Here is a 16,025-nt window from a genome sequence, read left to right as displayed (position 1 = left end):
CCGTGTTCCGAGCGCTGCGCTAAGTACGCTAGGCAGGCACGTGCCCCGCCCACAACAAGCTGACGGTCTAGAGGGGGATCTCCAAGTGCTGCGGAGCCTTAGAGAGGTGGCCACTGGTGATGGTGCCCTTGGGTTGCCCAAACCTGAGGGAGGAACAGGAGCGTGAATCCCACCCCTCGGGCCGAGCCTTCCGGAAGCTGCCTCTTCCCCGGCTTGAGACCGAAACGGGGTGGGCTCAGCCATGCCAGTCCCGGGATCACTTGCACCGTACCTGCGCCGGTACAAGTCCTTCTGTGGTGGGGTGGCGGGAGGAGCCCTCTCCGTTGTCTCCTCTAGTTCCAAAACCCAGGCGCCGCCCAAGAGGGATGAACTTAGCCGGAGCTGTGACTTAGCTGTGAGAAATCAGTGCCGGCCATCCTTCCGAGCCTTACGTGAACGATCGGCGTGAATTACGGCCCAAGCCAGACCGAGGTGGCCGCCGAATCCAGGCAGGGGAACTCTAGGAAGAACGAAAGCTCACTTCGGCCGGTTGGGACGTCATTGCTTTGAATGGGGCCTGCGGCTTGCTGTCCCGTGGCATTGCCCGCTGGCTCCTCGCTGGTTCAGAGTAGGTGCTAGGATAGGATTGAGCGCCGGGCGTTTCGTCTTTGTTCGGTGTCTCGTGATCTTCTGGTGCGATGGATGCCACGCCCTCCCGGCAGAGTCACCTTAAACTCACAGATGGAGATGAAAACAAGATCTGCCTGCCTAATTTACCTTGTTTCTGGCAGATTCGTCAAGGAACTGCTGGTCCTTAGCCCACTTGCGGGCCGTTTCCTCGCCCTTCCGAGAGGCGGGCCAAGCCCGGCCGACAGAACTGGTTTGGCTTAGCCCAGTGGTCTTCCGACTTGTCTGTGGCCTAGGGAGGGGCTCCGGAGTGAAATCCAACCACTGCTACTTTTAGAACCGCCGCCAGCCTCCTGTTCTAAAAATGGCACGGATGTTGGAGGGAGGGCCAGCGGGGTCGAGAATGGAGGGAGAACCGTGCTCCTCCCCTAGAGCTGAAAGGCTCCAGGCCAGCACGCGTGAGTGAGCTTCCCCGTGGCCAGCCCCTCACCAGTTTTACCCAAGTCCCTCCCCTGTTGCTGGTGCAGTGTCCCCTACCTGGCCCTGTAGAAAAAAAGTTGGAGTAACAAATTGGGAGCATCTGTCGTCTTAACCCCTGAGGGAATCGATCGTGTGAACTGCGCCATTCACGTTCGTAAAAATCGACTACCCTACGTACGTTTCTCTCTCTCTTTCTCTCTTCCTCCTCCCCCCCCCCCCCAAGCCCCAACTTCGTTTTTGTTTCACTTTCACCGTAGTGCGGCAATCATTTTTTTTCTCACGTGTATGTTGTTCACCTATTAGCTAGAGATGATCGCCATGGAAAATCCTGCAGACTTGAAGAAGCAGTTGTATGTGGAATTCGAAGGAGAGCAAGGCGTAGATGAAGGAGGTGTTTCCAAAGAGTTTTTTCAGCTGGTTGTGGAGGAGATCTTCAACCCAGATATTGGTATGTATCTGGTGACTCGCTCACCCCGCTAAAATGTCTGTACTCGGCTTCTCTCTGTATTGCTTCTCGTGGATTAAGGGAAATTTTACCTCTGACTCCACCGTGTGCTGTGTGCATTCGCTCTGATGGCGGGGGTTGCAGTTCATCCAGCTCTCAAGTCAAGACTGGGTTGGGGGGTTTTTGGCAGAGTGTTCTGTGGCCAAAAGTTTGGTTTCTCAGGATGGGCAAAATTGTTCACATGGTAATCATGGTAATGGTCATCGTTAAGCACTTACTATGTGTCAAGCACTCTGCTAAACACCCAAGTCGACCCAGCCGCCCCGGCCCGCGTGAGGTTCGCCTTCCGAGAGGGAGGGAGAACAGGTATTGAATCCTCATTTTGTAGATGAGGAAACTGAGGCACAGAGAAGTTAAGTGACTTGCCCGAGGCCACACAGCAGACAGGTGGCAGAGCCGGGATTGTGAACCCGGGTCCCCTGACTTTCAGGCTCATGCTCTTTTCATTAGGCCACACTGCTTAATTAAAAAAAAAAAAAAAAAAGACCCAGGATCACTTGCAACAAACTTGTGCCAGTACAAGTCCTTCTTCGGTGGGGCGGCAGGAGGAGTCCTCTCTGTTGTCTTCTCTAGTTCCGAAACCCAGGCCCCACCAAGAGGGATGAAATTAACTTTATTTCTTCTTCCCCTGGTGAAAGTCACGGTGGCATTAAAGTGAGCAAAACAGGAGGCGGAGAGAGAGAAGGCACTGGAGTTTATGGATTGATAAGGCCAGTGCCGTCTCAGGATTCAGGTAAACCCAGGTATTTGATTACTAAAAAGAAAGCCTATGATGGATCTATTTTGGCTGCCCACTCTCGGGACTGGACCGAGGTTTTCCTTCTGACCAGAGACTTCATTATAGTCACCATCATCATCATCTGCTCTTGATTCGAAAAAAAAAAAAAATTCACATTTGCATACTAGAGCTGGAGGGCCCGTTTCCAATCGTTTTGATGGCAAGACGATGACTGTCAGCTCTTATGTTGATCAGTCAGGGGTATTTATTGAGCGCCTGCCTTGTTCTGAGCACTGTAGTAAGCTCTTAGGAGAGGACAGTGTTGATAGATTCGTATGTCCCAGGCCCTCAACGAGCTTACAGAGCAGAGGGGGAGACAGACATTAATGTGAATACATAATCTATGGATCCGTGCGTAAGAAAGAATACCTACCGCTTGTTGGGGCCCAAAGTAACCTTGAGACTAGCGATGGTGAATTTTTTTGTTTTCGGCCGATACGCTGTCCTGCGGTTCTCCTCCTATCTCTCTGGCCTCTCATCCTCTGCCTCCCGCCCCCAATTATGGGCGTCCCCTCAAGGCTCAGTCTGGGTCCCTTTCTGATCTCCGCGTACCCCCAACTCCCCTGGAGGACTCGATGGCTCCGTAGCTTCAACCACCACCTCTACTCAGGTGATTCCCCAATCTAATATTCCAGTCCCGATCCCCCTTCTTTGCTGCCGTCTCTCATTTCCTCCTGCCTTCAGGACAGCTCTACTTGGACGAGCCGTGGACATCTCAAACTTACCGTGCCCAAAACAGAACTCCGTATCTTCCCACCCAAACCCTGTCTTCCTCCTGACATTCCCATCACTGTACACAGCACCACCATCCTGCCTGTCTCCCAAACCCATAACCTTGGCACTATCCTCTAATCCCGGCTTCTAATCCCGGCTCCGCCACTTGTCCGCCGGGTGGCCTTGGGCAAGCCACTCAGCTTCTCTGCGCCTTAGTTACCTCATCTGTACCATGGGGATTAAGACCGTGAGCCCCATGTGGGACAACTTGATTACCTTGTATCTACCCCCAGCACTTTGAACAGTGCTTGGCACTTAGTAAGTGCTTAACAAATGCCATTATCATTATTATCCTCAACTTATCTCTCTCATTCAACCCACATATTCAATCTGTCACCAAATCCTGTCGGTTCAGCTTCTGTAACATCTCTGAAATCCACCCTTTCCTCTCCATCCAAACCGCTACCGTGTTAATCCAAGCATTTATCCTGTCCTGCTTTGATTGCTGCATCAGCCCCCTTGCTGACCTCCCCACCTCTTGTCTTCCTCCCTCTCCAGTCCATCCTGCACTGTGTTGCCCGGATCATTTTTCTAAAAACCTTTTCATTCCATGTTTCCTCACTCCTCAGAAACGTCCAGTGGTTGTCCATCCACCTCCAGATCAAACAGAAACTCCTTACTACAGGCTTTAAAGCACACGATCTCCTTGCCCCCTCCTACCTTCCCTCCCTGATTTCCTCCTACAGCCCAGCCCGCACACTTCGCTCCTCTAATGCTACCTTAGTCTTGTGTGTCTCACCACTGACCCCGTGTCCTCGTCCTGCCTCTGGCCTGCAACTCCCTCTTCATTTCCAACGGACGTTTACACTCTCCCCACCTTCAGAGCCTCGTTGAAAAAGCCCATCTCTTCCAAGAGGCCTCCCCCAACTAAGCCGTCATTTCCTCTTCTCCCACTCACCCTAGCGCTTGGATTTGTACCCTTTATTCACCCCTCGGTCCCGCAGCACTTTATGTACATAGCTGTAATTTGTTTATAATACTGTCTGTCTCCCTCTCTAGACTCTTAGCCCATGGCAAGGGAATGTATCCACCAACTCTGCTGTATTGTACTCTTCTAGGTGTTTAGTAGAGTGCTCTGCACACAGTAAATAAGCACAATGGATTAAATCAGGCACAAAATATGCCGGATGCTGGAAGTGGTAAAGAGATAATGATAGATGTTACTCTCTAGCTCTGTGTATTCATTCATTCATTCATTCATTCAATAGTATTTATTGAGCGCTTAGTACGTGCAGAGCACTGTACTAAGCGCTTGGAGTCTACAAATCGGCAACAGATACTCCATATCTCCATTCCTCCCTGCGGTCATTCCGGTTCATTCACCGGGGACAAAGTACGGAGTTAGGGCCCGAAATTACAGAGGATAAACCAGAGGCCTGGTTGCTGCTTTCTGCTGGAGGCTTCCTAAATAACCGTTTTAATTGTGATACTCTCCAAAGCACCCTCAGTAGCATTTTCTTAAACGTTCCTCCTGAAATCCCTCTCCGATGTGTGGACGAGTGGGTAATGTGTTGGTGCCTTTCTTCCTTGGAGCTGCAGAGCACCTCTTAAGAGGTGCCCTAAAATGTCCCACAGCCCACTCCGTAGGAAAAATTAGACACTTCAGGTCTCTAAAGCTGGTAGGTTTTCCACCCTTACCTGACGACGGATGGCTCTTCTTACCGTCACCTCCACACCTGACCTTCAGACGGGCAAAAATCCATTTTGGGGACTCATTGTTCCCCAGTTTTAATATGAAGTGCCTGTCTTCTACCCTCTCCTTTGTGACTGAGACAGAGAAGTGATTCAATTAAGGAAATTTTTATATGAAGTTTCTACTCAGCGGTAACTTGCCTGTTAAACTCCGAGGGAGCAAATTTATCTATTTTAGAGACGTTAGGTTGGATTTTTTTTTTTTTCTTCCCACCAGCTGAAGCCAATTTATCATCTCATTTCTCACGATGAAAACCAGAGGCATCTTGGGGTGGTTTTCTTTTTACCAGAAAGAAAAAAAGAGCCAAAATGGAAAATTGAGAAGTTCAATTAAAAGCGTTCCCTTCCCAAGCCATGGTTTTGAGTAGCCATTCTCACTATTCTTCGTATACCATTTCGTCTCCCACGCCCTGCAGTTTGGGGTTAGCCGTGGTTTTGCCTAACCACTCTCCACATTCTTCTACCTCATCTCGGCCTCTATGCCCAAAGCGTGTGTGTGAGCCGTTCGTGAGAAGGACCGGGGAGGGGACACTTCCTCAGAAAAGGAAAGGAAACGTGTCTTCCAACTCTGTTGTACTCCCCCAAGCGCTTGGTACCTACTTTAGATGCTCAGTAAATGCGGTGCGTTAATCAGCAGAAAAGGACGTGGAGTTGTTGGGCCATTAGCCCATGGAGAGAGACGTTTTGGGGAGAATTAGGCCCCATAGGGGACCAGCAAGAAAAGTGAGGGTCTCCACTGATCAACCCTGAACCCCATTTGTTCAGAAAGTCCTTGGTCTTACAAGGTAGAGGGACTTAGCCCCCAACAGTTGGGAATGCAATTTATAATCCGTGCTTTAAACGGCAACAGGTGCAGTGTTTCAAACCTCAACCTATTAGACCTTTTCTGTACCAGTTCTTCTGGGTGAAGTAAACAGCTTTCCAGTGACTGTCAGTCAATTGGTGGTATTTATTTCATTTTTTTTTCCCCCAGTGGTATTTGTTAAGCACTTACTATGTGCCAGGTACTCTACTAAGCACTGTACTTAAGTGTCTCCCGTGTGCAGAGCACGATATTGAGTGTTGGGACAGTGCAGGCGAGTTGATAAGCACCATCCCCGCCCAAAAGGAGTTTACATTCTACAGGAGGTGGAAGACGATAAAAACAGATTCCAGGTAGGGCAAGTAGTGGAGCAGAAGCTTGTCCCTGCTTATTGAGAAACTCTTCCCATGAGCTGGTAAAGTTTAGGGGCAGAAGGGAGAGGAGGACATTAACTTGGAAAGGGAGGGTGGGTAAGGCACTTGATAGTGAAATGAAGAAGCCGTGACTCCGCTCTTCTCACTCCTGTCTCCTCAGCCTCACCCTTCTCACTGGGTCCTGGGTCCTCCCGACTGCCGGCTACATTCCCGTGCCGGGGCCTTTTTTCCAGACTGAGCCCTGAAAGATAGAAAACGTGACCTTGAGGCAGGCTGGCAAATACTGCTAGAATCACTTTTTACCACACGTTTGCCTCACCTTCCTGAAATTCCACCCTTCCGCCCTCTTCCCCACCCAGTAGGACCTTTAATCTCCCGAACGCTGACTGCCAAAACGGGATATTAAGCGTACCTGCACTTATATCTGAGAGTGTCTTTAAAGATCTACATTTGCGTAGGTCTCCCTTTGCCTCTTTGCCTCTCCCCCCGCCCCCGGCCACCCTGTTCTTGAAATTTGGAAGTAATGTCTGGTTTGAAATTGTTTCTTATAGGTATGTTCACGTATGAGGAGTCTACCAAGCTATTTTGGTTCAATCCATCCTCTTTTGAAACTGAGGGTCAGTTTACCCTGATTGGCATAGTGTTGGGTCTGGCGATTTACAATAACTGTATTCTGGACGTACACTTTCCCATGGTTGTCTACAGGAAATTAATGGGGAAGAAAGGAACTTTCCGGGATCTCGCCGACTCTCACCCAGTAAGTACTTGATGTCTTTTGATTCTATTGCTCCGGGTTCCAGGGACCCTGAATCATTAGATAGCATTTAGAGAGAAAATCAGCATTGAGAACGGAACGCGTATAGTGCCGAAACCCGGCACGAGCCCATTAACGGCGCCACTTGGGGTCCCAGAGGGGGCCCCCAAGACGAGATGAATTTTCAGATCATGGCAGCCCCGCCCGCAGCTCTCCCCCCTCCGCTCCCCTGGTTTGGAACTACACCCCCCCTCCCAGGCCCCGCCGATTCCCGCAGAGCCCTGCCCGCGTTTCCTAAATTGCTGCCTTCAACCAGCTGGCCTCGCTTCATTCCCAACACCTGCGAATCGACCCAAAGGCCACTGCTAATCAGTCAGTCAGTGGTATTTTTGAAGTGCTTACTGAATGCAGAGCACTGTCCTAAGCACTTGGGAGAGCTCGGTGCGACAGAGCTGGTTGACAAGTTCCTTTTCCACCAGGAGCTTTCACTCTCTTTCGCATCCTCTGTTGGATTATGTGGTGGACTAGGCCACGCAGGTGAACACGCCTTTATTAGGGTCCTTCTATTTGAATGCATTTTTATGCCTCCCTCCCCCCTTCAGAGCCTAAGCTCCTCACGGGCAGGGAAAGCGTCTCCCGGTTCCGACGAACCTACCCAGCCCAGGTGTCTAGTGCAGTGCGTTGGAGACGGCGGGAGGTCAGGAATTACCACGATGACTGTTACCGCTGCAAGATATCTGAATGGGAGGGCTTCTCCCCGGCCAGCCGGACTCCGATCGTAACGGGGGTTTGGACTGTTCGGATTCAGTCGTGTTTATTGAGCGCTTACCGTGTGCAGAGCACTGTATTAAGCGCCTGGGAGAGTGCACGATGACAATAAACAGACGCATCCCCCGCCCCCAACAAGCTTTAGCGGTTCAGCACCCGCCTGGAGTCCCGCCTTGCCCGTGATAACTTGCCGCCCCTTCTTCCAGGCGGGGTGTTTAATGACGATGTGATTCTTGTTGGTAATGAATCCAATTTTTGGTTTTGGTTGTCAGGTTCTGTATCAGAGTTTGAAAGATTTACTGGAGTACGAGGGAAGCGTGGAAGATGATATGATGATCACTTTCCAGATCTCCCAGACAGATCTCTTTGGCAATCCAATGATGTATGACCTAAAGGAAAATGGAGATAAGATCCCCATTACAAATGAAAACAGGAAGGTAATTCAGAGCGGTTTGTTTTCTAAGGGTTTCTTATTTCCGCCCCTTCCAAAACGTCAGTACGTCTCCGCTAACTCTTCTTTAGACCGGCATCGCAAGCGTGAAGAATCTTCGTGAACGAATAACCTGTTCGTCCCCGGGCGAATGGCCCGTCGCATTTTTAAAGCATTTTCTTTGGCTCGGCCGGGAGGGTCATTTGGAGTTTCTTAGCCCGCTGTTAGAGCGAGTCGCGGTTAATCCTTTCAGAGAACTACTTCTTGGAGTTCGTATAGGTACCGCCGATAAAGATGCCCACGGACCCAATTTTCGAAAGCTCCTTAGTTGGTTTCCAAGTCGAGAGCCCAAGGAGGCAATTTCCTGCCTTTGAAACGGTGACCCTTCCGAAGGACGACCAACATCCCGGCCGATTTTCCCGAGGACATTAGTCCCCGTGGAAAGAAACCCCTTCTAACCAGCAAGGGACCCCCCCCCCCCGGGCCTGAGGGGTTTTCTGTAGCTTTTAGCATCCTTGCAAGGTCACGGAAACCTCAGAAAGAAACTTCATCTGCTCTTAAGTTGCTCCTGACTATAAGATATGCCGACGTTCTGAAATTTCCAAGGCAGGGGAATGGTAGACTTACCCAGGAGAGAGAGGAGAAAACCCAGTTCTGCTGTAATGTAGGCACATTTTTCATTCCACAGTTGAGGTAGAGCACAGGAGAAGAATCAGGGAAGGCGAGAAGCCGGTCTGGGCCAAGCAGGAGTCGCATATGAGCGCGAGTAGATCTGGTGCGGGGAGAAGCAGCCGCGCCCACATGTGTTTATGGAGCGGTCGGGATGCGCTCCTGCAAAACTTCTCGACTGCCAAACTGGTTTTTAAAATTCCCTCCTAATTAGACTGTGAGCTCCATGTGGGACCTGGTCCTCCTGCATCTATCCCAGGGCTTAATGGTGCTTGACACCTAATAAGCGCTTAATAGATACCACCATCGCTGTCATTATCATTACCATTCTCGGTCTTGCTGTTCCGAGCCGTACGGTACTTTTGCCTGCAAGTTCGTAATATCTAATTTCGTACCAGGACGGGTGGCACCGGAGCAAAGCGTTCCATTCGAATTCATATTGGGAAATATCGATCTCGGCAGTAGCCCGGCGCTACCCGCCCTCTACACCAGCGAATCACTGATTAACTCTAATGGAGTTTGCCCCTACCCCGAGGTTGTCCGAGAACACCGCTCCCCGGTCACGGGAGAACTCCCCGGATGCGATTTTTTTTTTTTCCTAAATTCTTCATGTCAGGACTCTGGCTCGTCTTCTAGTCCGGGCACGGGGAAAGAGATGGGACCTGGGAGGATGGTCACATGAGTGGAGGTCAGAGTTGGGAAGACGGGCACCAAGCAAGGCAGAAGGGCGACCGAGAGAGAGCCCGGCCCAGGGGAATAGAGGTAGAAACACGCCAGTTCTTCTCTCCCGTCAATGCTACCGCTTCGCATCCTCCCACGGAGAGAAGCAGCGGGGCCCAGTAGAAGGAGCGCGGGCCTGGGAATGGGGCGGCCTCGGTTCTCATCCCGGCTCCACCGCTTGCCCGCCGTGTGGCAGGTCACTGTACTTTTTCCGCTCCTTGGTTTCCTCGTCCGTCAGGTGGGGACACCTGTTCTCCCTTCCCCAGAGACGGTGAACCCCATGTGAGATTGGGACTGAGGCTGATGTGATTGTAGCGTGTCTAGTACAGGGCTTGGCAGGAAGTGTGTGCTCAGTGCTTACCGCAGTAATCAGCATTACTGTTATTGTTATTAGCTGAGGTCTGTGATTCCCACAGACCCTTGCACGTCCAGCACAAGAGGGAATGAAGGAAAGGACAGCAGATCCCGGTTAGTCAACCGACTCAGGGTGGCCAGGTTTAAGCCAGGGTTACTGATAAACTGATATATATATTCATATATATATATATGGAAACCCCAGACTGCTCTGATAACTGCAAGTGATAACTGTGTGATCCTCAGATCCACCTCCATATAGTGCTCTTTCCCTCGGGAAGGCCGTTGGTGTAATTGTTTCCGTGCTCGCCTCCGATAACGACCTCCCGCCAGATGGGTTCGCCTTGTACCTCCCGTACAAACACTGAGACGTTTCTCTGGTTACCGTTTTTTTTCCTCCAGGAGTTTGTCAGTCTGTACGCTGACTACATTCTCAATAAATCAGTAGAAAAGCAATTCAAGGCCTTTCGGAGAGGTTTTCACATGGTGACCAATGAGTCTCCTCTGAAGTATTTGTTCAGGCCAGAAGAGATCGAACTGCTCATCTGCGGAAGCCGGGTAAGAAAACCGGAACTTGGGGGGGGTGTGACGGGGAAGGGGCCGGTTTATTGGCTGAAAGGAACTAGAACGTGTCATGTATTTTCAGAATCTAGACTTCCAAGCACTAGAAGAAACCACAGAATATGATGGTGGCTACGCCAGGGATTCTCTTATTATTAGGTAAGAGAGTGATTCTGTTAAGAGTTTCTCTTCCGTGGCCACGGGATATGTCCTTGGTCAGGTTTTTGCCCGCTGCTGCCTCCGTACCCTTCGCCCGCATCTTCAAGCGGGCTCTCCGCGGGCTCCCCGCGGGTTCCCCGTGGACTCCTGTAGCTTCCGGGCCAGGGAGAGTGGCCCAGGGGTCTGGGGATTTTTCCAGGGGGCTGCAGGTCGGGGGCGGAGTCCCCGGCTAATGAGAGCAGGGCAACTGGACGTGGTCTGGTTTGGCGATGACATGGCAAGGGCATCCTCCTCCTCCTCCTCCTCCTCCTCCCCGTTGAACATGAGCATCCCTGCCCGATAAAAGTCAACCCTGCCCAAAAGCCGTAGCCCTCGGAAGACGAGGTTGGCCTGAGGTGACAGAGCGAAGGACCCGTGTATGTGAAAATGGACCTTTTCCACTGGTCAGAGCCCAGGGATTCAGAGGCAGCAGAAGGGGGTGTCTAGGAGCAAGGGGGGAGGTTGGGAACTTTGGAAGGAAGAGGTTGGAGGGAGTGAGGAGAAGAGGGTTCGCCCCAGGAGACATGAGGGCCCCGTGCTGGGGACGAAAACTGCTCCAAAGCAAGCTGTCTTTGAGTGGGGGTGTAAAGCCCCGTTCCCTGGGCTTTCTAAGTGTAACTCTCGCCCTCTGCTCCAGCCCTCAGGATCCCACAGCCTGATGAAGCCTAGGGTTTTCTCCTCTGGGCTCTGGATCCCAGAGAATGGACTGTCTTTTTGATTCCACCGAGCGCTGCTTCAAAATATATTTTTTCTTTTAAAACAAAGGGCCTCTGCCTGGGACAAACCCTTAAGCTCCGTGTTTGTGGGCAGCAAGCGTCCTGTGAGCCGGCCCAGTGTGTCTCAGGCAGGAAAGTGAGCCAGGGACACCCTGGTTTCTAGGGGCCTGGCGAAGTCCAGTCGGTCCGGCGTGGGATAACAGTGCCCTTTTTCCTTCCGAGATACTGTTTGGCTCCCATCAAGCCTACCCAACCCTGCCCACGCCATTCATTTCAGCTAGCCCCAGATCCTCCGTGTGCCACCGGGGTACACGGGGAAGGCCACGAACAGTGCCACGGCCCCAGATCCGGGCTCCCAACGGGGTCCTACTCGATCATTTAGTGAAGGCTTTTATTGAGCGCTTACCGTGTGGAGAGTACAGCATAAGAGAGTCGGCCGACAGGCTCCCTCCCCATTTCTAGCGTTTCGTTTGGTGTCTTTCGTCACCCTTGTTATCCGTTCTCTCCGCTCGTCCGGCGTTTTTCCAGCTCTGTTTGCATCTTGCCCACCTCGCCTGTCAAGACAGTCGGCGCCTGGGGAGCGGGAACGAGGTCTTCATCTTTCTCTGTCACCTTCCCACACTTCCCTAGTACAGTGTTCCACTCACCGGCTCTCTTTAGCCGACACTCTTGATGATAACGATGCCGAAAAATAACGGCCTGTTCCATTTTGGGGGTAGCCTGTCATCCGGTTTGCCATAGGAAGGAATATATGATTTCAGGTCTCCCCCTCCAGACTGGAAGCTCCTTGTGGGCGGGGAATGTGTCCCCCCATTTTGTTCTGTTATGTCACTCAATCGGTGGTATTTATTGTACTCTCCCAAAGGCTTATATATATATATCTATATTTAGCTGTTATTTATCTATTTATTGATATTAATGTCTGTCTGCCCGTCTAGACTGAGAGCTTGTTGTGGGCAGGAATGTGTCTGTTGGTTTATTATACTCTCCCAGGCACTTAATACGACGGTGCTTTGCACGTAGTAAACGCTCAGTAAATACAGTTGAGTGAATGAATGAATGAATGAATGAATGAATGAATGAAAGGCTGCATACAGTGTTCAGCACAAAGGGTCCAGTAATAATAATAATGTTGGTGTTTGTTAGGCGCTTACTGCGTCAGAGCACTGTTCTAAGCGCTGGGGTAGATACAGGGGAATGAGGTTGTCCCACGTGAGGCTCCCAGTCTTCGTCCCCATTTTACAGATGAGGGAACTGAGGCACAGAGAAGTGAAGTGACCTGCCCACAGTCACACAGCTGACAAGGGGTAGAGACGGGATTCGAACCCATGACCTCTGACTCCCAAGCCCGGGCTCTTTCCACAGAGCCACAGTGAACACCATTGGCTTCACTACCCCCTAAGGGGCCGATGGAAATGTCAGCGGATTGGACTTTTTTGTCTGTTTTAATGTAGCGATGCGACTCAGCTCAGTTCTCAGCGTGTCTTCCCCGTTGCCTTTTACTTTGGCCTTAAATCGAATTCCCGAAAGATCCAGACCTTAAGGACCCGGGGCTGGTACCGGTGTACCCGCCACCGTGTCGGTGACGATCGACGTCCTCTTGGCCCCAGAAATAAGAGGTGGAGGAAACCCACATGGGGCAACCTTGGTTTTGAGGTCAAGCCCGCAGACCGCGAACATGCTGCTGTTAGAGCGTTTGGGGTCCGAAGTCGTGTTTCATGAAACGTGTTTCATGTTTCAGGTCATTCATTCATTCATTCATTCAGTAGTGTTTATTGAGCACTTACCTATGTGCAGAGCACTGGACTAAGCGCTTGGAACGTACAAATCGGCAACAGGTAGAGACGGTCCCTGCCCTTCGACGGGCTCACGGTCTAATCGGGGGAGACGGACGGACGAGAACGATAGCGATAAATAGAATCGAGGGGATGAACGGCTCATTAAAACAATAGCAAATAAATAGAATCGAGGCGATGTACATTTCATTAACATTTCATTTCATGAACATTTCACGAACATTAACATTAACATTTCATCAAGTCACAGAGAAGCAGGGTGGCTTAGAAAGAGCACGGGCTTGGGAGTCGGAGGTCACCGGTTCTAATCCCGGCTCCGCCGTTTATCAGCTGTGTGACTTTGGGCAAGTCACTTCTCTTGGTCTGAGTTTCCTCATCTGTAAAATTGGGGTTAAGACTGCGAGCCCCACGGGGCTTATATGTACCCCGGCGCTTAGAACAGCGCGTGGCACATAGGTAGGTGCTTACCATACCGTCTTCATCATCATCAGGTTTCGCCCTTATGTTGATTTAAAGCTTTCAGGAGAATGCTGCTTCCATTCTGATTGGGATTTAGTTCAAAGACCTAAGCTGGCGTCGGCAGTACCGTACAACGTTCCGGTGTGGATTCATCTCTCTTCTTTTTCCTCCCCTCCCTTCCCCCAAATTAGAGAGTTCTGGGAAATAGTCCATTCGTTTACAGATGAGCAGAAAAGACTCTTCTTGCAGTTTACAACAGGCACAGACAGAGCACCCGTGGGAGGCCTGGGCAAATTAAAGATGATCATAGCCAAAAACGGCCCGGACACCGAAAGGTAAATACGCGACCGAACGCACAGTCGGGGTAGGGATCATTTCAAAGACGCGCCTTTCACGAAGCCGTGGAGCGGGCGGGTCTGCCCCCTCCCCCGTCGCAGAAAAGTGAAACGAGGCGGAGGAGGTTGACCTGCCCTCCGATTTTGTGAAATAATTATTGTAATAATGACTCCCCAGGCCCCTCTCCAGCCGGGGCTCGAGCCGGTCAGCCTTGCTTCGCCCTGGTTGGAATTTTTGCCGGGTCGTGATGCAGAGCGTCCGATTAGAAATGGATCCGTCCCGTTGAACGAAAAGATGAACCGCTCTTTTGCCCTTCTGCCTTTTAGTACGACGCAGAATGGAATTTCAAAGCTCTGTCAGAGCCTGCCTGGGAAGAAAAATCAGGGCGGCCCGGAGGACAGAGCGCGTTCTCGGCTGAGTCGCTTAACTTCTCGGCCTCAGTTTCCTCATCTGTAAAATGGGGATTAAATACTTGTCCTCTCTCCCCTTAGCCTGGGATCTCCACGAGGGAGAGGAACTGTATCTAGCCCAGCGCTTAGCACGGTGGCCGGCCCAGGGTAACCCCTCCGCAAATACCAGGATGATTTTCACCTCCCGGAGTGAACGCGTACCCTGCTGTTTTGCTCTAATGAGGCTCTTTCCTTGCAAAGGAGTCTTCAGAAATACAGAAAATGGGAACTTCCCGGACAGTGATCGCCAGGGATGGCCGTGATGGTTTTTTTCTCCCCCGCCCCCCCCGCCGCAACCCCGGGACAGAGCACTTCTCTGATGTGTTTAGTTTTCGGCCTGATTTCTGTCTCCCCTTTTCCTCTCCAGGTTACCCACATCTCACACTTGCTTTAATGTCCTTTTGCTTCCGGAATACTCAAGCAAAGAGAAACTGAAAGAGAGATTGTTGAAGGCCATCACATACGCCAAAGGATTTGGCATGCTGTAAAGAAAACTGAATAAAATGTAACCAAGGGGTAAAATTGGGTGGTGGTGCTGACGTCCCCGAACCAGACGGCTGTCAGGGTAGCCAGTTACCTGAGCCTCCCTCCCTTCTCTCTGGAGACCCCCGGGGCTGGAACAGCAGACGCCAGCTGCTCATATGAACAAATTCTTTATTTTTTTCCCCCCCCCTCCTTTTGCGTGAAAGCGTTATCTATCCTTTCACTTGTATGTACAGAGAGGTTTTCCTGAATATTTATTTTGAGGGTTAAATCACTTTTGCCTGTGTTTATTACTGCTTGAAGTTGAGCCTTTTGGAGTATTTAAAGAAAACAGAAATACCAACCAAACTGTACTCTCCCCAGGAAAAATACCGCCATCGTTTGTAGACCGTGTAACCTTCAAGTATGTGCTTTTTTCTTTCCCCCCCCCCCCCTTACTCCCCCCGCCCCGCCCTCCCCGGTCCTTATATCTAATCGAATCGGGAACTGTACTTTTTGGAACAGTTTGCTTTGAAAACTTGAAGTCTTGGAAACAGTGTGATGCCGTTACTGCTGTTCAAGCCCCCAAAGAGCTTCTGTGCAAAATCTTGAGAATCAATAAAATGGAAGGGAGATCGCCGAATGTAAAGTGCAGCCCTGAGAACTTTACTTTTAGTCACAGCACAATGAATTAAACAGAACAAAACTCATTTCCTCGTATGTGGTCTTCACGTGTTTCGCGATGATGGATCGTTTCGCTGGCCAGTCTTGTTCCCAGCCCATCGGGGGGCTGGGGGAGGGTGGGCATCTTTAGTTGGTTTGGAGCCTAGGTTTGGCCGGGGCGGGGGGGCGGGGAGCGAGGGGCCGGTTCGGGGTTTGGGTTTGGAAAGCGTGTATTTCGGCCTCATTGTGTCGAGGCTGCCGGCTGTCTTAAGAAAGCTGGAATGTCGCCGCTCTGTGGAAACAGAAAGCCTGAGGAAGTGCACTTACATGGAAATTCATTCTCAATTGCCTTTCACGTCGATTGTACCCAGACGGTCCAGAGTCTTCCCTGCGTGCTGTCAAAACTGTTTGGCGTTTTTATCGAGGCACGCGGCTGGCACCGCGGGTTAATCGGATAGGATGGCTTCGCCATCGACTTGCATTTCATTTCACGAGAGACCGACCTGGAAATTGGCGACACCGTTCGTCCGGAGGCCCGTGAATACTGTCCCTCCCCAACTGCTCGACCTTCTTTCTCAAAGGAAATACCAAAGCGACTAGCCGACGACAACCCAGCAGAGGCCCTTTGGGTTTCCGATCCCGATGCTCTGACGAGTAACTAGTTTCCCTTTCTTAGCCT

The 16,025-nt window shown here is 51.0% G+C and overlaps 1 protein-coding gene across 2 annotated transcripts in view; it reads left to right on the top strand.

Moving 5' to 3' along the window:
* The window catches only part of UBE3A (ubiquitin protein ligase E3A), an 80,108-nt gene extending 65,223 nt beyond the window's left edge, over positions 1–14,885 (top strand). For both annotated transcript variants that reach the window (XM_029083015.2, XM_029083016.2), the window contains exons 7-13: positions 1,390–1,534; positions 6,563–6,768; positions 7,806–7,970; positions 10,109–10,264; positions 10,353–10,426; positions 13,628–13,771; positions 14,589–14,885. In XM_029083015.2, coding sequence (XP_028938848.1) covers positions 1,390–1,534; positions 6,563–6,768; positions 7,806–7,970; positions 10,109–10,264; positions 10,353–10,426; positions 13,628–13,771; positions 14,589–14,709 — 1,011 coding nt within the window. In that variant the 3' untranslated portion in view covers positions 14,710–14,885. The remainder of the gene's footprint in view (positions 1–1,389; positions 1,535–6,562; positions 6,769–7,805; positions 7,971–10,108; positions 10,265–10,352; positions 10,427–13,627; positions 13,772–14,588) is intronic.
* The last annotated feature ends 1,140 nt before the right edge of the window (positions 14,886–16,025 follow it).

Source organism: Ornithorhynchus anatinus, chromosome 18 (genome assembly GCF_004115215.2).
Source record: "Ornithorhynchus anatinus isolate Pmale09 chromosome 18, mOrnAna1.pri.v4, whole genome shotgun sequence".
In the NCBI taxonomy this organism is placed as follows: domain Eukaryota; kingdom Metazoa; phylum Chordata; class Mammalia; order Monotremata; family Ornithorhynchidae; genus Ornithorhynchus; species Ornithorhynchus anatinus.
Note: the sequence above shows the minus strand (reverse complement) of the source record. Positions and strands in the feature narration are given on the sequence as shown.